This window comes from Periplaneta americana, chromosome 15 (genome assembly GCF_040183065.1).
Source record: "Periplaneta americana isolate PAMFEO1 chromosome 15, P.americana_PAMFEO1_priV1, whole genome shotgun sequence".
In the NCBI taxonomy this organism is placed as follows: Eukaryota; Metazoa; Arthropoda; class Insecta; order Blattodea; family Blattidae; genus Periplaneta; species Periplaneta americana.
The window spans coordinates 39,857,967-39,885,212 of record NC_091131.1 but is presented as its reverse complement, the minus strand read 5'-3'; the positions used below and the strand labels follow the sequence as shown (position 1 = coordinate 39,885,212).

At 35.3% G+C, this 27,246-nt stretch overlaps 1 protein-coding gene across 1 annotated transcript in view; it reads left to right on the top strand.

The window, feature by feature from the left end:
- Positions 1-734: 734 nt before the first annotated feature.
- LOC138714800 (polyamine-transporting ATPase 13A3-like) overlaps positions 735-27,246 on the top strand; it is a 92,653-nt gene continuing 66,141 nt past the window's right edge. The window contains exons 1-6 of the mRNA XM_069846948.1: positions 735-1,443; positions 3,620-3,846; positions 5,559-5,763; positions 7,476-7,557; positions 17,733-17,858; positions 25,336-25,466. Coding sequence (XP_069703049.1) covers positions 1,168-1,443; positions 3,620-3,846; positions 5,559-5,763; positions 7,476-7,557; positions 17,733-17,858; positions 25,336-25,466 — 1,047 coding nt within the window. The 5' untranslated portion in view covers positions 735-1,167. The remainder of the gene's footprint in view (positions 1,444-3,619; positions 3,847-5,558; positions 5,764-7,475; positions 7,558-17,732; positions 17,859-25,335; positions 25,467-27,246) is intronic.

Genomic DNA, 27,246 nt, shown 5'->3' with positions numbered 1-27,246 from the left:
ATTTCTTAGACGGAACGGAAAGGCTTCTGAAATTCATGACGTTCCGGTGTATTTCGAGTTCTGCAAGAATTGCACATCGGCAAAATTTTTAGTAATCTGAATATTGTCCTGTCGGAAAATTTAATTCTCTCGAGGCCATCTTTTGGAGTGCTCCTAGTCCAAAGTGGACTAGTGATCTATCAAGTAAAGGCTTTGCTTTATCGTGACACCACTGGTCATCCCGTTACGCCCCACCTCACATTTTTTAAATTAAATTTATCCTCCGAGGAAAACGTCTGAATTCAGTAAGCCTATTTTGCTTCAACAATGACAATATGAAAGAGGGGACGAGCAGTTGTAATTATATCCAATTAACCTTGCTCAGTCTGACTACATTTCCGTCCAAGAGGATATTAACATATATTTGTAATAAAACATACCACTGTTACCAAAACAACTTTGCAAAAGTATGCATCCATGTCTTTGACATTTAAATTAATAATTATTAAACCCTTATTGATTATTCAACTACCGAATTTTTCATTATCAATATTTCTTACTTTGGTGTTAGCTAACTAAATAGGATCCACTAAGTAACAGGCCTATTTTTATTGTATAAGATTATATTATCACATTGGTTACGGTACCAGTAGCTAGTTTGGTGCTCTTATCATAAATATAGGACACTTACGTCATGCACGGTATGCTTGATCCTTAGCGTAACACTTTCGCGCGATCAGCTGTTTCTTGATACGCCTACCCTACATAGACGTCAGTTCGAGCAGCTTTAACGACAGTGACGGGAAAGTACAAGTGAAAGAATGAGAGCAGAAGAAAGGACCGAAAAAATAAATACAACCGGTTGTATATATTGTTAGTGATATGCCGTTCCATTTCGCCATAATTTTATATAATTACTTATCATTGACCCAATGCGGAGTATTCCGTCATTCAATTTGATACAAAACTGCAGTATTTTCGTGTGTATACATTGGGATAACTCAACCAAGGACACCAACAAAGACAACATTAAACATGATTGAAAGATGACATACGTTGTTACAGAACATTTGCGTATTTTTCAGTATTAAATCAACTAAAATCATAGAGTGATTGAATTTTATTTATGCCATAAATTATTTATAGGCTAGGTTAGATAAGACAATGTCCAGTGTTGTTCAGTGCTAAATGACATTTGGAAAAATAATGCCTACTATAACAGGTTTCAGTCAATATAGTGGTTATGCGCCTATTGGATATGAAAACAGTCAAGAAATAGAATGTGAAGAAAAACTGACATGCTATGCTTACAAGTCCAGTCTCTGTAAAAAGTTTTTCTTTCATTTATTTGCAATCTTATTTGTTGGCATTCCATATCTGATATTGCGTTGGTACTGTCAATATGAAGCCTATACAAAATATAAAAAATGCGCGTTGGATGAGGCACAGATATTGCTGATAAAGGTAAGTAATTTTTGTGATGTTTCTTTTGTATATTAGTGATGTCACCTGATTGTAACATTTTGTATCTCATGCGCTAAAATGTAGGAGTAGGCCTACTGTATCACATTGGGGTAAAGGTGGAATGAGATATTTGTATATTATTGTCATTTAATTGTTAGGTAATGCTAATATTGTTGGCAAACAATTATTATTATTTATTTGTTTTTCTTTTTGCTTGCGGAGGATGATTTTGAGGAAAATTGCTGTATACAGGGTGATTCAGAACTTATGAAGTGTAGGATGCGAGATAGGACACACATTGCTTAATGAAAAATGTTTGTTTTAGTACCCTCTATCTACCATATTCTTCTGTAACATAAGTTCTGAATCACTCTGTATACTGTATTGGTAGGCCTAATGAATGTTTCAGTCCTTTCTTCCCCTATACAAGTAGGACTAATTTAATACTGTTCATACTTAAAAGCCGAAAAGTGTCAATATTCTCATTATGTTTATTTTAAAAGTATGTAGTGAAGGCCTGAAGAAGACAGGATATAGTTACCCCGGTATTATTATTATTATTATTATTATTATTATTATTATTATTATTATTATTATTATTATTATATTTCCCACCCATGAGACATTTCTAAATACGCGTCTGATTCTATTGTTTCATAATTTCAATAATTACAACTCAAATATGAAATTATTTTCGTTACAATATAGAGTGCAATGGCCACCATAAGAAACGAGACTGTAGAGCAAGTCAAACCTAAATTACTGGTATTGTTATCGAGCCACGAGGTTGGTTTTTGACGGGTAATATTGGATTTTCCCAGTTACTTGTTTCTTCTAACGCCCAGTGCACTGTGCGTGAGCTTTCCTTGTTAATTGTTTATACTAACTTAATCCAGCGATATAATTCTGCTGGTACTTTACATTGTCATTCTTCGTTAGTAAATCAGCTTAACTGTATTGAGAAAGGTACATTTTCAACCATAGTTAGATAGGCATATTCAATGCAATAACGCATTTTCCTTGCTGAAACGTATGCACTAAAGAAAAAGTACGAGTTGCGTTCACTCTTTCAACAACGTTTCAAATCAATGGATGTTAACCTGAACATATGTTTCAATTTAACTTAGTGTTTATTTGTATTTTATAACACAGTTGATGTACAACGATTTTTATGCTTCATTTTCGAAAGGTAATACAACAAATTTCGGAAACATAATATGATTTCGACTGTGACCTAACATAACCTATCAAAACCTAACCTCACCTAATCTTAACTAACCCTATCTAAGCAAAGCAAAACTAAGCTAATGTAACCTAATCTAAGCTAACATAACGTTACCAGGTTAGGTTAGTTAGCATAATTTAGCTTAGTTTTGCGTGGGTTAGTTAATGTTAAGTTAGGTTAGTTTAGGTTATCATCCAGTCTGCTGTCAAAAAATCTGAAAGTTAGAATTTATAAAACAGTTATATTACCGGTTGTTCTTTATAGTTGTGAAACTTGGACTCTCACTTTGAGAGAGGAACATAGGCTAAGGGTGTTTGAGAATAAGGGGCTTAGGAAAATATTTGGGGCTAAGAGAGATGAAGTTACAGGAGAATGGAGAAAGTTACACAACACAGAACTGGACGCATTGTATTCTTCACCTGACATAATTAGGAACATTAAATCCAGACATTTGAGATGGGCAGGGCATGTAGCACGTATGGGCGAATCCAGAAATGCATATATAGTATTAGTTGGGAGGCCGGAGGGAAAAAGACCTTTGGGGAGGCCGAGACGTAGATGGGAAGATATTAAAATGGATTTGAGGGAGGTGGGATATGATGATAGAGAATGGATTAATCTTGCTCAGGATAGGGACGAATGGTGGGCTTATGTGAGGGCAGCAATGAACCTCCGGGTTCCTTAAAAGCCAGTAAGTAAGTAAGTAGGTTAGTTTAGGTTGTGATAGATTATGTTAGGTTACAGTCGAAATCTTATGTTTCCGAAATTTTTTTTTGTATTACCGTTCGAAAATCGAGCATAAAATCGCTGTTTGTGAAAAAAAAAAAAAAAAAAAAAATGAAATAAAATAAAATTCGAAAATCGTGGAGTGGTCGTGCTACAGAATTACCCACGTAATTTGTATGATTTCTATCATTTACTCATCCTAATAAGTATATATTGGATTTGCAGGATTCTCATGGACAGTATTCAATACAACGTATTTATACGTCACTGTGTAGCTGGCCTGGATCAGGACAAGTGAGACAGATTCGATACTTTCACTATCATCTGCTGAAATTCGTTTGGGATGATGGAGCTAGAAGCTTCACAAGACTGCACGGCCTTGATAATGGAGGAACGAACCTTACTTATCTCCATGAGTCTTGTGGTTTCACAGAAAGACAGCAACAACAGATGTAAGAGCGCTTTAATTGCACATTTCCTTAAATAGAAATAATTTGATGTTACAGTGAAGTTTTTTGAAAGTGCTAGTAAAGGTTCATCATCATCATATCTGCACTACAGCCACACATGGGCCTTGGCGTCCTCAACAAATCTTTTCCATGTTTGTCTTTCCTGTGCCTTCCTCCTCCAATTTCTCATTCCCAATGCCACCAAGTCATCTGTCACGCCATCAAACCATCTGAGCTTAGGTCTTCCCTTTTTCCTTATCCCTCCAGTTTCATTAAAAAGCAGCTTTTTTGCTATTTCGTCTTCGCTCATTCTCATGAGATGACCAAGTCATCTTATCCTTTCTGCTTTTATAATTGCCTCTATATCCAGTTCTTCATATAACTCATATAATTCCCGGTTAAACCTTCTTCTCCATATTCCTCCCTCATTAATCGCTCCATATATTCTTCTTAAGATCTTTCTTTCGAAAGTTCCCAGAGAATTTCCCTCTCTTTTTGTCAGGGTCCAGTCTCCGCTCTATAAATCAACACCGGTCTTATCATTGTTTTATAAATTTTAGTTTTAATCGTACAAGGAACATTCTTTGCTTTTAATATATTTGCTAATCCAAAATAGCTCTTATTGGCTGCTATTAATCTAGCTCCTATTTCACTATCCATGGTATTGTTTTCTGTTATTACTGATCCCAAATATTTAAAAGACTTGACCCTCTCAAACGTAAATTCCTGTATCTTACGCTCATTTGGTATTGATATTCTAGAATAACTTACCCACTAAACATATATTTTGTTTTCTCTTGATTGATAGCTAATCCCATGTGTCCAGCCTTTTCATTCAGTCTCTCAAATTCATTACTCAGACTTTTGATGTTTCTACTAATGATAACTACGTCATCAGCAAATGCCAAGGTCTGGCATGTTCTATAGAAAATAGTATTAGTTGTTTGTACTCCAGCAGCCCTTATTACCTTCTCTAGGGCGACGTTAAATAACAGGCAAGCTAAAGGATCTCCTTGCCTTAATCCCTTATTTATTTCAAATGCTTCCGACAATTCTGCATTTATTTTGACTCTACATTTGTTACTCTCCATTGTTGCCATTATTAATCTTATCAATTTCTCTGGAACTTGAAATTCGAGCAATGCCTTAAACATTTCGTTTCTATTGATACTATCGTAAGATGCTTTAAAGTCCAGGAACAAAAAGTGAAAGTACTTGGTGGCTACCTACAACGAAAAATTCTTAATTGGATTTATTGCACTATTATATACCAATGATTATGTATAGAATGGTTGTATGGTGGTCCCAGACGTTTATTTCTGAGGCGAGGACCTTTGTTGAACCATACACAACTACTTGCATGTTTAGGCATTATAGGAGCGATGAAGACATATTATGTAGATGCTTTTTCAGATGGCATTGTCTGGTCAGAGCAGATGACTGTATTAGACCATTCCCATTGTGAATAGAATATCGCATTTGCCCTTCTTCTTCTTCTTCTTCTTCTTCTTCTTCTTCTTCTTCTTCTTCTTCTAAAAAAGATCATTCTTTTCTGAGGAATTGAATCTGCATACCTTAAGTTCAGGTGACATAAAATCACTAAATCACTGAAGCTGATGCTATAAAATTAAATATAGCTTGCAAAAATATTCCACTGCAGCGTACTGAATAACTTTAATTTAAAATATACTAGCTGATGATATTTAATTTTTCAGGATCCAGTTATATGGAGAAAATGTGATCTCAATTGATGTAAAATCTTACTGGTGCCTCTTTATAGAAGAGGTGTTCAATCCATTCTACATATTCCAAGTGTTCAGTGTGATATTATGGTCGCTGGATGAATATTTCTATTATGCAGGTTGCATTGTGTTCCTGTCTGCAGTTTCCATCATCACATCACTTCTGCAGACGCGAAGGGTAACTTTATGCCTTTATTCTCTATTTTTACCATAAAGAAATGTATAAGCCATACTGTCTACCATCTTAAAGAATAAACTGACGTAAAATTAGCCTGTTTCGAGATTTTAGCCATACCAGTACACAATATTTCAAACTGTTTAATCCTTTGGAACAGATGTTTAGTCACTATCACTATTTTTTATATCGTGTCTTTTAATTATCAATTGTCTGCAGGCATTTTATAGCCTATCTCTGGCTTTATTGGTTCTTTTCCTTCTACTGGTATTTAAAGTGTATCTTGTTATGTAACAGTTTTTCATATGATTATAATTTCTGGAACGTTATTCGTTGTGGATAAATATATGAGTAATAGAGAGACAAAAATGTGTAGATTAATTAAATAGAAGAAGTTTTTGTTATTGTAGCAATACATACAAATTTAATTTGCAATTTGTTGTCACTAACCTCAAATTTAAAGTTGTAGTTATACTGTCACTTTAATGCAATAAAAACTCTGATTGAACTACTCCATTGTGTGTAATTTAATTTATGTCTGTATTAAAATATTTGATACTTGTTTTCCTACCATACTGTTTTGTCAGCTGATATTTCAGCAAATCCGTAGAAGAAATGTAGTGATTTAAAACATGTGAGACTAGTGTCGTTTTTGATAACTTTGGTAGTATAGTATGGGCAAAAGATCTTTCTGCTATTAGAATATGTGTGATCCCAAAACTCGCTCAATCCATTTGGCTATTTTTAAGATTTATACATATGAAGGGGTGAGATTGAGATAGTCTAAAGCCACACTTTTAACAAAAATGTTTTTTTTTTTTTTTGTGCAAGTTCATTTCTTACACATATGATGAAGCTACTATTAAAGTATTACAAAAATTACTTAACAAATGACGTAAGTATACGTCGAAGAAATTATAATATTCCACATAATAACATTGGACCACAGTCTAGTATATACAGTCACGAAGCTCAATACGTAGTAAATATGCATCCATAGATAGTTGCTAACCACTAGGATCGCTAATATCGCCTCATTACAGACAATGTGAAATAGTACCGGCACAGTCTATTGTTTCTAGCACCCTCACAACTCAAGCTTCGTGACTGTATATACTAGACTGTGATTGGACTCTAAACCTTCAACACGCTTTCCTGTAAAATTTTGTCTGTGTGGCTTAAGACTATATCATTCTCACCCCTTCATATGTATAATTATGTTTGAGACTTCTATCATTATATTTTAAGAGTGTTTTCTTCCAAAATAACGCTAATTCCTGTCTATTTTTTAATTGTTTTTTTTTTACGATGCTATATCATCTCAGGTTATTTAGCGCCTGAATGAAATGAAGGTGATAATGCCAGTGAAATGAGTCCGGAGTCCAGCACCGAAAGTTACCCAACATTTGCTCGTATTGGGTTAAGGAAAAATCCTGGAAAAAAACTTCAATCAGGTAACTTGCCCTGACTGGGATTCGAATCCGGGCCACCTGGTTTCGCAGTCAGACGCGCTAACCGTTACTCCACAGGTGTGGACCAGTCCATGTCTAAAACTTTGTGTTATTGTGCATGTCACTTGAAAACTAGCTCAGTCCGTAGACCAGTGGATAGAAAAACTAGCCCTGTCCTTTCATAAAAATGGACTGAACGCGTTTTGGGATCACACTCTTCAATTTAATTAATTACTTCATGTGAGACACTGTGATTTGTTTCAGCAAAGTGTGGCATTGAGGGATTTAGTTGCAGCCTCCAATGTTAATACAGTTACTGTATGTCGACGAGATAAAGGTTCTTTAGGTAAGTGTTATTAATTGTAATATCAAAATAGAAGTTCTCAATCTTTATTGTCATCACAAGCCGTACCCGTGCGCTCCGCTGCACCTGTTAGAAATAAATATAAAGTAATTACATAATTAAAATAGGGCGTTTGATCCAGGGAACATTCGTGTTTGATAGAAGGATAAATCGTTTAATATGTTACTTAATTTAAATTGTATTTAAATAATTAAAATGCGGTCATTTTGGTTCAGAGAGCACTCAGAAGTTACTGTAATAACATTATAGCATTATATCCATCTAGAGAAACTACACTTTCCAATGGTGAAATAATAATTAATTATACAAATCGGTTAAGTTAGCTTTCGATATTACTTCATACAAACACAGAAACATTCTCTGTAGGCTATATTTCATAGCTTTCGATTGTTGTTGTCCAAGACCCCTTATAGACGTAGTCATTTGTTTTCATTTCATTACACCACCTTAGATGGCATTGTATTTTAATTTTAAACTCATTTATCTCATTAAATATCAGTCCTATCAAAATTTTGGAAGGAATAAAACTTATCGGAAATCATTTTTAAAGAAACTTTTGTTATGTAACATATTTAAAAAAAATCAATAATAAGCGAGATATTTCGATTTATTTAATTCAGGCCCCCTTATAACCCTCCTTTTAAATAACGTATTTTGAATGTCATATAGCCTAAAATCTAAGTTACAACGAACTTAATGTATATTCCAATTTTCATATAAATCGGTTCAGCCATTATCGCGTGAAAAGGTAACAAACATCCAGACAGATAGACAGACAGACATACAAACAAAAATTTCAAAAAAGCGATTTTCGGTTTCAGGGTGGTTATATGTTAGGACCAATTATTATTTTTGGAAAATCGAAAATTATCAGAAAAATTTCGGCTACAGATTTATTATTAGTATAGATTATCAGTCATAATGACTGTCTCCATCAGTGGCAACTAATGAGATTAGTTCTGATTCAACTCGAGATGTTCCAAGTCTATCCAACATTTTATTGAACTTAAATCTTATCCTTAATAGTTATTATCTTATGACATTATTTGTGGCAATTTTCTTACGACAATGTGCGAAGGGAAACTGAGAAGTTTCACCCCTGCACAGATGGCACTGGATTTCATGAGCACCAATATTTTCGTTATTTTAGAGTCAGGTTAAACCTGAGAACAATAAGGGTCCAGTCTGGTACACTGATGGTTCCGAAACCAAGTCAGGAACTGGTGCTGGATTATTCAGAAATGGCACCAAGCTTTCTTTTAGCTTGGGTCAATATGCCACAGTCTTTCAGGCTAAGATTTTTGCACTCGAATTCGAATTGGTTAAGTCGAATACGTAGGGAATATGCATTCATAGATAGTTGCTAACCACTAGGATCGCTACTATCGTCTCATCACATACAATGTGAAACAGTACCGGCACAGTCTATTGTTTCTAGTACGCTCATCAACTCAACCTTCGTGACTGTATATACTAGACTGTGCTACAGCTAAAATGCTGTTAATGAGAAGATGAAACAAATGAAATGTTATAAAACACAAAACACGGACCACAGTATAAAGAAGATACAGTAAGGTCAACTAGCCCATTTCGTGGGAACAAATTCTGAGTGCGCATGTCACGAAACTGGGTGTATTGTCTGGAACCTCCACCAGATGGTTCTCCATCTACGACAGGCTGGCATAATTTAATATTAACTGAAAAGATTTATTACTCCTCATCTTTTAACATTTGAAAGACATGAGGCAAAGGAATGGCAACATAATCATAATAATAATTACTTCCGTATGTAAACATCATGAAAATATTCACTAATTGATGCTAATTTTAAAGTTACTGGTAGATGCTCATGTCGGTAACGTAATATTGAATCATTAGCTACATAGATCATGACATTAGTTTCGATGAAGTTACGTCAACAATGGATATAATAAAATTTTGTTGACTAGCTAATAACATTTACTGGAAGCAAATTTAATTAATTAATTAATTTTACTGGAAGCAAGTAAAGCGATCGGTTTGGAAGTAAATCCCGAAAAGACAAAGTAGCCTATATGATTATGTCTCGTGACCAGAATATTGTACGAAATGGAAATATAAAAATTGGAGATTTATCCTTCGAAGGGGTGGAAAAATTCAAATATCTTGGAGCAACAGTAACAAATATAAATGACACTTGGGAGGAAATTAAACGCAGAATAAATATGGGAAATGCGTGTTATTATTCGGTTGAGAAGCTTTTATCATCTAGTCTGCTGTCAAAAAATCTGAAAGTTAGAATTTATAAAACAGTTATATTACCGGTTGTTCTGTATGGTTGTGAAACTTGGACTCTCACTCTGAGAGAGGAACATAGGTTAAGGGTGTTTGAGAATAAGGTGCTTATGAAAATATTTGGGGCTAAGCGGGATGAAGTTACAGGGGTAATTATAGACGAGATGTCGCTGAGTCAATGATTCAATTGAATGAACGACTCCTGTTGCTAGGCGACTCGCTCAGAATTAAATAGTTTACTTAAAGCAACGATTCTTGTTGCCAGGTGACGCTCAGAATTAAATAGTTCACTTTAGTGAACGATTCTTTGGTGACTGCTGTAATCAAAGATGATTTGCTTATTGTTTATTACACGCACATGATGTAAATAGTGGGGTATCGGGGCTGCAAGCCCCGATGATGATCCGACGTGTAGCACATGATGTAAAAAGCGGGGTATCGGGGCTGCAAGCCCCAATGATGATCCGACGTGTAGCACATGATGAAAAAAGCGGGGTATCGGGGCTGCAAGCCCCAATGATGATCCGACGTGTAGCACATGATGAAAAAAGCGGGGTATCGGGTGGAGGTTGGGGTTTTGGATGGCTCGCAAGCAACAAGTTATACTAAATATGTTTAGGATTAGTGTAAAACTGTCATATGTCTCATATAGTGGGCGGGACATAAGTAACATTCACCTAATTGAACACTTCTTTAACTGAACACTTCTCACAATCATTGTTCTCATTGTAATACGAAGCTAGGTAACACGCTCAGAATTAAACTACCAATAGTTCATATAAATGAGTGATTCCTTGGTGACCGCTGTATATTTCACTAGGTATACTATTCACTATTAACTGAAGACTTCCTACAATTATTGTTCGTATTATAATACGTAACACTGTATAGTTCGCCAAGTTTTCCTTTCAATAATTGAACACTTCCTAAAAAATACATTGTTCGTATGACACTATCACTCATTGCTGAGGAATGTAGTCTTTAGGTTTTAATCCTTCTATTCCGTACCCTGGATATGTGTCGTGGATACGCTGTAGAAACTGCGGAAACATTTCACTGGGTGTAGTCATTCCTTTCAGTTTCTGTTATTCATAATATAGGAACTCAAACACGTATAAATGATCATTTTCACTTTCCCTGCCTTCTCTTTTTAAAACCGATTTCAGCGTTTTCCACATTCGTTCCACTTTTTGGGTGTGCACAGAACGATCATCTTCACGTACAAATTCTATCGAGTGATTCACAACTTCATGGATATATCCTTCATCTTTCAAATCACTGTAAGACTTCCAACCATCCGTCATAATTTTAGTATGTGGTTTGATGAATGACTTAATTATGGGTATCAAGGTATTTTTATCTCTTTTTTCCACTTTCAATACAAACGATTCTTTCGTCTCTCTATCGATACCTCCAAAAACCCATACGCTATTTTTCTCGTTTTTGAGAAGTCTGCCCCTTTTATATTTTCTGGTGTAGACATGTGTTTCATCTAATTCCACGATGTGTCCTTCTCCTCCTATGGGTTTGGTAGTTTGTGTAATTATAACATAACATATTTCTCTGCAGAAACAGAAATAATCTAGTGCAGTACTGAAGTGAACTTCTGCCTCTGAAGCAGCTATCTGAAGAGTTGTTTGAAGCAACCACATATAAATAAGAACCAAGCTTTGACGTATAGTAATTTTTGTGTTTTCGAACCATGTGTTGTGGGTTATAGACGTTTCCTGTTTACACTTTTTACATTTCAAACAGAATGAATAGTTTGAGTATTTTGCCCTTCTCTGCCAATTAACACTATCACTTGATTTGCAACTCACACATTTCTTTGCACTTTCGTCAGGTATTAGTTTATACGACATGGCGAAATCAATCTCTTCTTCTTCACTGCTCAAATTACTGAAAAGTTTTCTCAAATTACAATTATTTTTACTTTCCATGGCTAATGCAATAAATTAGTATTACTGTCGTTACGTCGTAGTATCTTGAAAATGGCGCTTGAACCAACAATGCTTGTTTATCAGGTTGCTTTGGAAATGTGACGTCATAGATAATGTACGTCAATGTTGTCCTCTTTATGCATATTTTTCCAGCTTTTCTTTTGCTATAAACAAGTAAATTATTGTTTTTTAAACGTCAGGAATAATTTAGATTACGTAAATTTGCTTTATCTGTTTTATTTATTTTCTTTAATCCTACCCTAAACATAAGAGACCTATTTTAAACTTCATTTCACAACATAGCTATTTAGCCGAGTGTGTTAAAGCAAGGTATTATGGTGTCAAAGGTCCCAGGAACGAATCCCATCCAAACCGCCAAGGTAATTAAGAGAAAACAGAAGAAGGGGAGACGTGCAGGAAAAAGCCTTAAAATTATTTTAATTCAATTCAAAAGAATTGAAGGTTATTTCCAAGAAGTCGTCGCTGAACGATTCACATTATTTCCAGTTTAGTTGAATCAACTCCTCTAGTGAACAATATAAATCTTTAAAAATTTATTTCTCTTTTTGTCTACTAGGTGTCTCTCTCCCTTCTCCTCTTCCACTCTTTTCGCTTCTTTTATACTTCACTCTACTCTACATCGTTTTTACTCCAATTCTACCATCTAATTCTGCGTATCTCTAACTACATTACAACATCATATAAATGCAACTTTTTACTTACCTTGTTTTAGACGAGATTCGAACCTGGAACTTCCTGGTCTATAGCACCGCCCCTTAGCATTCTCGGCTAATCGGCCAAGTTAAGAAACAACAAATTCGATGAACCTTATATGTTACGATAGTGTCTTTTGAAAATTGAAATACATATTTTAGAATTTATTGTTGTATCTAAATTATTTCCGATGTGGCAGAAGGATGAATATACATATTTAGACCAAAATTTTATGTAAATTGTATCAATTATAAGCCAATATTGAATAAATAATTCTCGTGACGTCATTACTATAGCAACCTCATAAACATGCATTGTTGGTAGAGGCGCCATTTTCAAACCATGGCTTTTAATTTACGCAAGTTATATGACTCTTGTAGAGATATTGAAAGTTGCATAGATTTCTGTGTCGTCCACAAATTATTGCCCAACAAAGAAAGTAAGAAGTGTATTGATTGTGGAGCCGAAGGAAAAGTGGTGTGGCAGAAGAGAAGTAAGAATAAAAATGTGCCGTATTGCTTGAAGTGTAGTAGGCCTAGTTGTCACAAAGAAAGTGCGATAGCAGTCAAGACCTGGTTTGAACGTACTAAACTGACTCTAGCCCAGAGTTTAACGTTAATTTATCTGTGGCTACTCCATATAAAGATCTTTGACGCTGCAATCGAAGCCGAAGTGAGTGCCAATACTGTTGTGGACTACTATAGATTTTGCAGGGAAGTTTGCTATGTTATCATTACTAACAGTCAACGGAAGATTGGTGGTGTAGGGCATGTAGTTGAGGTGGACGAATCACACTTATTTGTTAGAAAATATAACAGAGGACGACTCACAAAACACGAAAAGGAACATATTTGGATTTTTGGTGGCATAGACCGAGACACCAAACAGTGTTTTGCCTTGAGGGTAAATAGAAGGGATAAAGAAACACTTTGTTCCTTAATCAAAAACTTCATTTTACCAGGGACCAAAATATGCACTGATGGCTGGAAAAGTTACAAGGATTTAGAAAAAGAAGGTTACTTGCACGGTATTGTCAACCACAGTGTCGAATTTATAAATAGTGAGGATTCCACAGTGTATACACAGACTGTAGAAAGGATGTGGGGGACTCTAAAATCAGAAGTGAAGCGTAAGGGTCGTGAAAGTGAACATGATGATCTATATATGTTTGAGTTTCTGTACAGACAAATGCAGAGAAGAAATGGACAAAGTGAAGCTGGGGCAATATTTTTACATTTCTTTGAAGATATTGGCAAAGTGTACCCTGGATATGGTTTAGAAACGCTAAGTCCAAAAAGTTATGGAGAGTTTGAAAGTGGTCCAAGGTGAACTGTTTACACAATAAAGAAGAATAAATATCAGCCGTATTGTTTTAATGTGCAGTTGTCGTAAAAAGAAAGTTCGGTAGAAGTGAAGATCCGGTTTGGACATATAAAATTAACTCTTGTCCAGAGTGAACTGTGCGCACAATTTCAGCTGCAAGGACTATTTGTGTATATAGGCTATTTCTTATAATTTTGCGTTTAGTTGCGACTATGCTGATTTGTTAGTAATGCTACACTATTATCTTCCCTACTGTCATTAGTGTACTATTTATATTAGTTTGCGTTTAGTTGCGATTGCGCTATTTTGTTATTAAGGGGGGGAACCTTCCAAACTCCTATCTCCTCTACTCCCTTGCTGCGAAAATGGGGTATTTTTGAGTAGCGAATTAACATAATTACTATATTCAACTGCAGAACGATCAATAGTGGCAGCCATCTTGGAAATGTTGTGTAACAGTAGACAATGGAATCATTCACAGAAGTGAACTATAAATGATGTGAATCGTTCAGTGCATCCATCTTGTTGTGTAACAATAGAAGTGAACTATAAACGATGTGAATCGTTCAGCGACGACTTCTTGTAAATAACCGAATTGAATCAAGAACTAATTCAATTGAATCATTGACTCAGCGACATCTCGTCCATAATTACTGTTACAGGAGAATGGAGAAAGTTACACAACGCAGAACTGCACGCATTGTATTCTTCACCTGACATAATTAGGAACATTAAATCCAGACGTTTGAGATGGGCAGGGCATGTAGCACGTATGGGCGAATCCAGAAATGCATATAGAGTGTTAGTTGGGAGACCGGAGGGAAAAAGACCTTTAGGGAGGCCGAGACGTAGATGGGAGGATAATATTAAAATGGATTTGAGGGAGGTGGGATATGATGATAGAGACTGGATTAATCTTGCTCAGGATAGGGATCAGTGGCGGGCTTATGTGAGGGCGGCAATGAACCTTCGGGTTCCTTAAAAGCCATTTGTAAGTAAGTAAGTAAGCTAATAACATTATATGGAAAGAAATGCAATGGATATGAAGAAACAGAATAAAACAGTAAGCACTTCGCTAATAGTATGTTTTACTTCAATGATAAACACTGCAATTTTATATGTATTTTGAAAAGAAAAAGTGAATTTTCATTAGACCTACATAATAAGACACAAATATCACTACAGAACAAAGGAATAATTACAACAGTTAATACAAAGTTTCATCTGAAAGTTTAGCATGTCTGAACAGCTGATCACTAAAATCAGCTGTTAGCGCTGCTGATACTAGTGACATTGTTTGATTCATTGAGAACTAGACCTCCCTAAGCTTGATTTTAATACCAACAACAACAAAGGTGCCGACAAGAGTTGTCTCCACTGTGCACGGACTACAAAAACAGAAATAAAAGACAAGAAGTGTACATAAAAATAGCAAAGATTATAATTGTTGTACAGGAGTGATGCACAATTCTGGAGAAACTGAAAATTATCCTCATCCATTCTCAAGTAATTTATATAACTTTTTAAGTTCCTGCATTGTACTTAATTTTTTTCTCAGTGAGTTTTGATGGATAGTACTTTTCTTGTCACGTCTTGCAAACCATCCTTTAACCCATATACGTTTCCTTTTCTGTTTCTTTTTTCGGCAATATGCATATTATAATATTTTGAACTAACTGAAGCTAAACATGCATAGTATACTGTTCATAATTCTTTTTTGCATATCTGTGATCAAAAAAGATTTTATTTTATTTAGGCCTAACTATAAATGGAGGCTGATGATTTTTTGTTTCTTAATTTTAGGTTATCTTTGATAAAATATTTTATCATATTTTTTTGTCAAAGAACTTTGTTAGGGTATTACCAACCTTACTATTATTATAATATATACAGTCTTCCAGCATTCTTTAGTACCTTGTTCTTATAAATCCTTTCATTCTGAAATACGTATCTTTCTTGTGCAACTTAAATTAGAGTTAGTTTTCAGCATTGGAGATAAGCATTAATATACTGTCTTTATTATTTTACGTTACGTCAAGGTTGCTATACATAATTTATATTCCACAGCGTGCCAAATTTTGGAACAAAGTGACCTTTCCGAAACAGGTTGAATTCCTAAGTTTCAAGAAGGTTGGGACTTGCTTCATGTAGATCACCGTTACACTTAAATAGTTTTGTTGGTTAGAGATAATTACTCAATCACGTTGCAAAATCTAAAACCATAAATGTTTATAGTAATTTACTCCTTATTATTCATGTGCGGGTTATCCATTTTGCAGATTAACCATATATGATTCTGGCTGAATAATTTACTTTTAAAAAATAAAAGAAAACTTATAGTCATACTTCCAGAGCTCTCCTTAGACATAAATATGTAAGACTTCAAAGCAAAGAGTGACAATTTTGTGTTGTAGAAGTGCTTTGGAGGACCACAAACTGAATCTGCTTTTAATTTTAAACATGATCTTTGCAAATATCTGCAGGAAAAGTAGGATTTTTGGATTATCTGTACCCATTCTTCCAGTCATTAGCCCAGATAATCGGGAGTAGGCTACACTATATATGTTTTAGACTGTACGTTATGTGCTACCTCTACTTGTTGAACTGATGTACCTGAATGTTGACAGGTGTTCACTATGTATAGGGGTAGTTTGCCTGCATTGATCTGTGCCTGCCTTGTTGTTGGTTTTTGTGTCCCAAGTCGAATGACTTTGGGCTAATGGGCTAACAAGCCCTTTACACTTTGGTGCTGCTCAATGACTCAGCAGTGGCGATTCCTCCATGAAGGATATGAGGATGATCCTACAGTTTAATTTCGTGCCTCTGAGGATAGAAAATATATGTTAACTCCTGCAAAAACATTTTAATTACAGATTTTGATTTTCAGTGCGTCCTGATGTATTAATTTCCTTTAAGCTTCCATTTTCTATCGTGAGTTGTCGACAATGCACAGCTCAGGAATAATTTCCGAGGAACCATCGAAATATCTTACAGCAAACGGTATTTCTAACAGTGAAGTTAGTGGACAGGGAAGGGTGCGGAGGGCAGGGTATGGCTTGAGTTTAACCTCGTTTGAGGATATGACTGCGTATCCTAATACTACAACCCTTCTTTCTGGGTGATGGAGACCCTGACAGAGACTACAATAAGAATTTTCAAGTACCTACCCTTATAGCCTCCTTAAATGTAGTTCATTGGTCATTTTAAAAGAATAGAATAAGCGAAATAATAAATAATTTAAAATAATAAACAGTAATATAAAAAATAAAATGAATAAAAACAAAATTACATAAAAATAAATAAAATAAGCTATAATAAATACAAGAATTAACAGGACTTTCAGATGACAGGACAGCCGAAAGAATATCTGAAGTTGTATTTGATCATTTAGAAGAATTTAACTGCAGCTAGAAATTAATTGCACAAACGTATGACGAACATCGGTAAATACTGGGCAGCACACTGGCTTAGGTGCCATCTTCGCAACTGAAAGGGGAGGAGAAACGAACTTCACTACTAATAAATTGTCAGTTCCAGAATGGTGAGTCAAAGACTAACATAGGTCTACTTGTAATCTTGTATTGATTTTGCATGCTCTATTATTATTATATTATTATTATTAATATTAGTTTCTGTCTTGATCATCAGTCGTCAATCTCATATCCTACATACAAAAAAATATCACGAGTCGCCACTGTGACTCAGTTTACTACTTGCAAGTCATTGTGCGAATTTGTACCATTGTTTCCAAAAATGTCTGGCGAACATGCAGAGGGCACCATTTGTATGTGTTGGCTACATTGAGAATTAGCTTTGATTAATCCAACGTGTATAAGTGGCAATAAATTGAAATAAGGTACTGTACTTATTTTATCTTATGTGGTTGCATTGTTTTGTTTGTTGCAGAAGATATAGCTGCCAGTAGTCTGGTACCTGGTGATATAATTGTGATACCCCCACATGGCTGTACAATGGCTTGTGATGCTGTGCTCCTTTCCGGGAACTGCATTGTAAACGAGAGCATGCTCACAGGTAATTACAATGTAACGAGAATTTTAGAGATAATTTACTTTTATGTTTGTCAGTGTCTGACAAAGCTATCTGACATTGATCTCAGATTTAAATGATGATAGCAACAGTGTAGCTCAGGCAGTAGCACGTTTGCTTACTGCTGCAGAGCTGCGATCAAGTATGGGTTGGGCTGAATACCTTGTTAGGTTTTCCTCAAACTTCCTGGAAAATCCTTGGTCTGATTTTGTCGATTACCAATTCACTGTCACCGATTCCATCAACACTAAATAACGTAGTATTGATATAACAGTCTTAAATAACCCATTAATATGATAGTGAAGATAATAATAATAATAATAATAATAATAATAATAATAATAATAATAATAATAACTACAATAACAATAAACTCGAGAATTGATGTGGAGCTGTTGAATCATGCTGTTAAAATGACAACCAATTACACAATATGGCCAACATGACAGAATATTACATGTAGACTTTGTAATATGATTTATGGCCGCTGCGAGTTATTTTCCCTGGACCAAAATTGCTTCTCTTTCATTTCACGTGGTCACTAGTAGCAAGCATAATTGGTGCTGCAGTACTACATGTATCCTCCAGTTGTTTCAGTACTTAGAAATAATGGCTTTTAGGGAACCCGGAAGTTCATTGCCGCCCTCACATAAGTGTGCCATTGGTCCCTATCCTGAGCAAGATTAATTCAGTCTCTACCATCACATCCCACCTCCCTTAAATCTATTTTAATATTATTCTCCCATATATGCCTTGGCCTCCCCAAGGTCTTTTCCCCTCAGGTCTTCCAACTAACACTCTATATGCATTTCTAGATTCACCCATACATGCTACATGCCCTGTCCATCTCAAATGTCTGGATTTAATGTTCCTAATGTTAGGTGAAGAATACAATGCGTGCAGTTCTGCATTGCGTAACTTTCTCCATTCTCGTGTAACTTCATCTCTCTTAGCCCGAAATATTTTCCTAAGCACCTTATTCTCGAGCACCCTTAACCTCTCTTCCTTTCTCAAAGTGAGAGTCCAAGTTTCACAATGATACAGAATAACCAGTAATATAACTGTTTTATAAATTCTAACTTTCAGCTTTTTCGAGAGTAGACTGATGATAAAAGCTTCTCAAATGAATAATAACAGACATTTCCCACATTTATTCTGCGTTTAATTTCCTCTCGAGTGTCATTTATATTTGTTACTGTTGCTTCAAGGTACTTGAATTTTCTAGCTTTTCAAAGAATAAATTTTTTTCAGTTTTTATATTTGCATTTCGTACTATGTTGTGGTCACAGGACATAATCATATACTTTGTTTTTTCGGAGTTTACTTCCAAACCTATCTCCTTACTTTCTCCTTACTTGCTGCAAGTAAAATTCCTGTTTTTTTCCCTAATCATTTGTGGATTTTCTCCTAAAATATTCACATCATCCGCATAAATAAGCAGCTGATGTGACCTGTTCAATTCCAATTTGCCTATTTTCCTGGATTTTCCTAATGGCATATTCTAGAGCAGAGTTAAAAAGTAAAGGTGTAATAACAATAGTTTTCTGTAGTGACCATAATTTTAACAGCCAAAAATGGGACGGGTTGTTATGGACCAATTGCTCTTCTCCCACCCAATTTCGAAGTACAGTAGAACCTCAAATGCTGGGTTTGCAGTGAAAGACTTGCCTTTGGGCAGGACACTAGTTGTGAATGCATATAGAACCTCACTAATTCGAATTACTGAGGGGAAAATCCAGTCTGAATTAGTGAAAGTCCGAATCATAGAGAATTTACTGGAACAGCATTATTTGTTGACGAGAATCCACTGAAACACCATAACTAGTCTCTATTTACCCAAGTATTTCAAGCAGGTGGTGAAAAACACCAACAGTATAAAGAAAAAGTCTTCACTCTTAATTTTATCAGAATTTTATAGGTAATACAGACAGAAGATTTTTTTACCTAGGTTGTAATAGATGTAACTTTCTAGTTTCTTTCGTAAAGATGAAATATAACATAGAAGTAAGGTAAACACATTATGACGATTCCAAGGAAAAAAAAAAACACTGCGGTTGTGGTGGTATGTTTATCATGATGATAACACACAGCCTTTATGCAGCATTGAGCCAATTGCACACGAAGTGATAAGAAGGCCATTCTCAATTAGCCGACAATCATATTTTATCTATCTTTTATGTTACGCATGACGATAACTAGAACATGGATTCTTAACATGTAAAGTTTACCTTCCCTTGGAAGGTACAAAGGGGAGGTGTTGATTAACATCTATGAAATATTTGCAATTGCTTTTCTTTGTTTAGAATTTAGATTTTAAAACATATAGTATAACACTTTGTTCTATTATATAAATCATTTCAATTGAAGTGGTTGCAACAGTAGATTATCTAATTACATAGTTTGAATGACTACATTATTGGATTTATTTAAGAATATGGTTGGTTGATTTCTAATGTGGATTTGCGTCTAGCAATGAAGTCATTAGCGATCTAGCTTTTCAGTATTCGCATATGATGTTTTCTTCTACTGTGAGGGCTCTACAGGATACGAGGCATTGACCATCCATGATTCCTTCTTCGTAACATACAGTAAAACCCCGATAAGACGCTGTTCAAGGGACTGGGTGTAAACCGCGTATTAACTGGGACCGCATATTAGGCGGGTATACTAATTTTGACTTACATACAGTATCTATTAGCATTAGCATTTTTATTTATTGAAATACATGATTCATGAAAGGTAATACAGTATTACTCCATTATGTAGTTACTGTATTGTACGTCAAAGACATTTACAATATATACTGTGCTTAATTCTTTCGAAAAAAAAAGTCATTTATAGTTGTTTGCCGTATGCGTGTTCTCCAAGTCCTCATGTTTACCATACTTCAGTTTCCTGCGATTATATCCTCCCGATGACATCGCAGCTGTAGTGATTGAGTCGCGATTTTTTATTATCGTTCTTAATATCGATAATGGGATTGCCTAATGAATCAGAGAGTTGTTTCTGAGTAAGAGTACTGTTCTTATCGTACTTTCGTAAGATTTCCAGTTTTTCCGACACAGAAAGCGCTTTTCGTTTAACACTCATTGCAATCACATTCACAGACACTTCAATACACTAAAGGACAACAGACTGCCCAGCAAAAATTTCCAGAATTTTATTACGGCTGAGTGAGGAATGCTGTTTGAGAGAGAGGGTTAGCAACAGGGTGAGGTATTGTAACTATGTAGGCTTTAACCACGCAGATAAGGTGTTGAATAAGAGGGTGGAGTATACTAAGGAATGAAGTATGAAGGTTTAAATGCGCAGGTAAAGGGTCGAATACCAATACTTTTCAAGTTAATGGCACCAGTGATTTCAATGACCAAGATGTTTCATTGCTGTTACAGTACATTGCTGAAAATTACATCGAAAATATTCCACATAAACAGCGTATTATGCGGGACTTGAGTGCAAAAAACGGGGTGTTTTATAAAGGCGTTATATATGGAATGTGCAGGGACCGGCCAAAAAAAGCGTTGAAGCAAGTAAAGCGATTGGGTTGGAAGTAAATCCTGAAAAGACTAAGTATATGATAATGTCTCGTGACCAGAATATAGTATGAAATGGAACTATAAAAATTGGAGATTTATCCTTCGAAGAGGTGGAAAAATTCAGATATCTTGGAGCAACAGTAACAAACATAAATGATACTCGGGAGGAAATTAAACGCAGAATAAATATGGGAAATGCCTGTTATTATTCGGTTGAGAAGCTTTTGTCATCAAGTCTTCTGTCAAAAAATCTGAAAGTTAGAATTTATAAAACAGTTATATTACCGGTTGTTCTGTAAGGTTGTGAAACTTGGACTCTCGCTTTGAGAGAGGAACAGAGATTGAGTGTTTGAGAATAAGGTTCTTAGGAAAATATTTGGGGCTAAGAGGGATGAAATTACAGGAGAATGGAGAAAGTTACACAACACAGAGCTGCATGCATTGTATACTTCACCTGACATAATTAGGACCATAAAATCCAGACGTTTGAGATGGGCAGGACATGTAGCACGTATGGGCGAATCCAGAAATGCATATGGAGTGTTAGTTGGGAGGCCGGAGGGTAAAAGACCTTTGGGGAGGCTGAGACATAGATGGGAAGATAATATTAAAGTGGATTTGAGGGAGGTGGGATATGATGGTAGAGACTGGATTAATCTTGCTCAGGATAGGAACCAATGGCGGGCTTAAGTGAGGGCGGCAATGAACCTCTGGGTTCCTAAAAAGCCAGTAAGTAAGTATTACACTGGATAGCGTAATAAGCGGGCGCATCTTATCGAGGTTTTACTGTAATACGAAGTTGATAATATGTAGTCGATATAAATGTTTCACTAGGTAATCGTGTCCGTCAACAGTCTGAAAGTGGCCACTGCAGAAGTGGTTACTGCAGATTCTGTGAATGTTCTGGTGTGAGTTTTCTACGTATTATTAATTAGGGCGTAAAATGAAACTGTATCCGTCTTTTTATAATAGAGTTTATAGGTCTGAATGTATACTTTGGTGTGGGCTTTAGAAATTTTTTTTTACTAAAAGGCCAGCAGTTTCGTTCCCTGGAAGTTACCCATCATCTGCTCTTAATGGGTTGAGGGAAAACACAGGAAAAAATCTAAACCAGGTTTTGTCCCAATCTGAATTTGAACCCAGACCTTCTTGTTTCACTGTCAGGCACGTTAACCATTACTCCACAGCGGTGGACGAATTTCTGACATGAATGTCTGTGTTCGAGCTACATGAGAGAGAAATTGTAACATTTTGACATGAAAGGTTTACTCTGACATCATTCATGGTACCATGGAAACAAGTGTAAGATGAACTTCGTGCCTCGTGGTTTTCCATACAGTCTGTCTTGCTGTATTCTCTTTATGTGTCCTGCCCGCCTTGCTCTATTATGTAATTATTGGATAGGGTGTACTCATCCTGCCTGTGGCAGGATTTATTTAATCCTTAAATCCATCCTTACCTAACCTAAAAATTACATAGGTACCAAAATAAAGATGTTTCACGCAATCCAAGGTATTTCATAAATTCCTGTCACTTTTTATTGCTGCCACAGTAATACATACGCTTTGGTAATGAGTAGCTAATCACTATAGAATGCGCAGAGGATATGTACATATCAAATTCGATATGCAGTGCAGATAATGGTGGGTGGCAGAGTAAGTGATATAGAGGCACATGATGTTGAATAGGCCGGATACTGGAAGTTGCAATATCACATTTCCTCCAGTTGCAGTCAGCTGTTTCCACTGATGATAATAATGCCGTTATCAAATTTCGAAGAAAAGTTGCTGATAAACGAAAATGTAGTACAAAAACTTGAAATGTTTCTTTCATTTAATTCAAGAAGATCTTGTCTGGTTCATGACTTAATAAAACATGAATAAACTAGACAAGGTATGTTTTGTAGGTTGTATTCTAAACCACTTATTTCACGATACATTTATTTAATATCTTTGAGTGACCTGGGAAATATTTGATTTCTTGCTTAACAAATGAGTAGGAAGGCTTACAAAATAACAACCAATTTTAAAGACCCAATTACTGTCAGAGATTGATTTATCATATTATATTGCATTAAGGATATGTTACATTCCTCCCAATGCCTACTTTCTTGTGCAATCGGTCATTCAGATCTCAGAATGCTCTTCCATAGGAATTGCTGAATCAGTTGTAACAGAATTCCAAGCCATACATGCATATTCAAGTTTCGATATCACTAGTGAGAAATAAAGTGAATCATGCACAGAAAAAGAGCAACAGATATTATTAGACCTAGATCTTAATTGCATGGCTGTAATTCAGTTATACATACATGCTTATGAAATAATAATAATAATAATAATAATAATAATAATAATAATAATAATAATAATAATAATACATTACATTTATTATCAATAGTAAAGTGATAATGAGCAGTGATTAACCAATAAAAGTTTACCACAAGGATGACTATAATAATACAATAAGCGGTCATAATAATAATAATAATAATAATAATAATAATAATAATAATAATAATAATACTTACTTACTTACTTACAAATGGCTTTTAAGGAACCCGAAGGTTCATTGCCGCCCTCACATAAGCCCGCCAGTGGTCCTATTCCGAGGCTTATCATAGGGATACGTAACAAGCTGTTTTTTACGGTGATGGGTTGTTAGCCCTTCGCCCAACCCCCAAGCTGGAGGACCACCCCTTATTGGCTGTCCACGACTGCTTATTTAATATATTCGCAGCTACCCTCCATATCTGGAGGCCGTCTCCTCTATCCGCAACCTGAGGACGCGCCATGCCGTGGTGATAGGGACCCACAATACATGGAATAATAATAATAATAATAATTTATTTATTTATTTATTTACTAGAACTTCCTCAAATTAGAGGCTGCCATTAGACAAAGCATACAAAACAATACAAGAACAAATAGATGATGAAAGATAACAGGGTAAGGAAAAAAGTAAACACGTACACAAACAAACAAACAAACAAACAATGGCAGTTTACATCTAATAAAAAAAAGTTACAAGTAAAGAAGCAATGAAAGCTAATAAGAGAAAGAAAAATGATAATGGTGCGTCAGTTTTTTCAGTACACTGAATTAGAGTCCATATAGGTGATTCCGTAAAAGTTTGACTGACTTTAATTATGAGGAGGGCCAGTTCATTCAGAAAAGATTTGTGCAGTCCTAGGGTCTTACAGAATTGAGAAGAGAAGTTAGTAACTCTGATATCGTGAAGTTGGTATTTATCTTTATAATACGGGATGGTTGGAACGTAGATTGCTCGTTTCTCCTCATGTACGTCTTCAGGCTGTCCTTTATACGTTTCAAACCTGATGGTGGGGTCGATTATCATACCCTGAGACAGGATAATAGATAATAATAGATTTATTTATTTATTTATTGATATTTATGTGCTGGACAACAGCCATTTGCCAAAAAAAAATAATAATAATGCATTATATTTATTATCAGTAGTAAAGTCATAATGAGCAGTGATTAACCAGTAATAGGATGACTATAATAATACAACAATAAGTGGTAAAAATAATAATAATAATAATAATAATAATAATAATAATAATAGTAATCATCCAAACAAGTATAATGCCCAAGGCCTGTTACTGTCTTAGTGAGTCATTCTCGGTCCACTTTTTTTTTTGGATGGCGCAAAGATCTCTTCTCCTGGGGACCGTATTGAAGCATAATAATAATAATAATAATAATAATAATAATAATAATAATAATAATAATAATAACAATAACAATAACGATAACAATAGCAGTAATGATATAGATTGTTCTAAATAGGTTAAGTGCAATATGTATGTTTTCCATTACCAGTATTTTATGAAATCACATTACTGTGTAAAAATTATAAGCTATCACTGTTAAAAAAATGTTAACAGTTTTCTTTTGCTTCAGGTGAAAGTGTTCCAGTCACGAAGACCCCTCCTCCTCATTCAGATGAGTTCTACGATCCTGTTGCACACAAGAGACACACGCTGTTCAGTGGCACCCAAGTTATACAGACACGATTCTATGAGAGCAACAGGGTAAGTGCTCTAAATGTGCGTGTGTCCAGTGCCTAGACGTCTGGCAACGAAGCCATTAGCCTTCTTGCACTCCATTACTTTTGCAACAAGGTATCTTCTTTCTCCACAGCTGCACATCTTTTAAGATGTTCCATATACATTTCTTCATTGCTGTTGCATAGAATACGGGAAGGTGTATTGAATATAATTATTCTGTGTAGTTGTTAAAACAAAACCATTAAGTGCTATTGAGCTTGTGGAATATCGTGCCCAGTGGCATCAGAGACCGTCAGAATTTAACAGTATTAAGAAACAAACTTATTAAGCATTTTCTTACTGCGTAGAGTGCAGTGCAGTAAACTGAATATTCTAACTTGCTGAAAATGTTTCGAAATTGTTACTATTTTATTTCTCTTGCTATTTGTACAATCAGTTAATTATTTTTAGATATTTATGCCCGGTTGCAGAAACACCGATCAAAATATGATTGGCAATCAAGGAGGGTTTGATTGGCCATCAGTTCTATTTCTGTTGCAGAAAGAACAATCAGTGTTTGATCGGAGATCAGTCTTCCATCAGATTTGATCAACAGATTTTTGCTGGTCAAGTCACTGATCATCGATCAAGTAGGCTATTTATGTTGTTCTGTTTGTAATGCAGTTACTGTAATTATATAGTAAATAGTTATAGCGTAACAATATTGTTTTCGACATAATGGATTCTTCTGATGAAGAAATTTTAGAATGAAAAAAAAAATATATTATTAAGAAGAAGGCGTTTCCGTGATGGACATGAATTGTCTTTATGTATAATGACAGAGAATTTGAGCAAAGATTTAGGTTAAGTAAGGATTCGTGTGTTTTGTTACTTTCAGAAATTGAAACAAATAGGCCTATATGCAGACAGACAAATCGAAACCTTTCACTTTCTCCTATGATCCAAGTTCTAATAATGCTGAGATTTCATGCTGTTGGAATTTTTCAGATGGTCTTGGGTTATCTTGTTAGGGTCCACAAATCAACTATTTGCCGAGTAGTTAGGAATGTTATGTATGAAATTGCTTTGTTATGGCAGGGTCTCATAAATCCCCAAACTTCAAACAGGGAACGATTTGAAATCCAGAGAGAATTTTCAGCCATGTCAGGATTTCCAAGAGTAGCCTAATATTGGTTGTATAGACTGCTCACATCCCCGTCCAATCACCTGGTTGAAATGATGCCGAACTTTATCGAAATAGAAAAGGTTTCTTTTCTGTGAATATACAGGCAATATGTAGTCTACACCATCATTGAAATTCTGGAATGTTGTAGCCCGTTGGCAGGGTTCTACACATGACAACACAATATTTTTAATGAGTAGGTTACGAGCTCCATTTGTAAACAGAGAGATGGGAAATGGAATTATTTTAGGTTATGGAGGCTATGCATATTCCAATTTCTTGTCGACTCTCCTAGCAAATCCCACAACAGAAGCCCCCTCACGTTTTTTTTTTCTTTTTGCTTCATTTTTTTTTTTTTTTACTATATTGTAGTCTATATACAAATAGAATCCGCCTGTTTCCTTTCTACAAAAAGCAACAAACCAGCAAAACATTCACTTGTTTTTCTAGTCACCGCCCACTTGATGCATTCGTTTCGCGACTTTTAAAGAGCATCAAATTGGCTGTGGTTGCTAAATAGCGCTGTTGTCAAATGTATTTCTTTCCCAAATCAGCAATTAGTAAATTGAGACAAGTTGATTGGAGATTCACGTTTGTGCAACGCAACGAACAATCAAATAAATCAGACATCAACTGACTGGC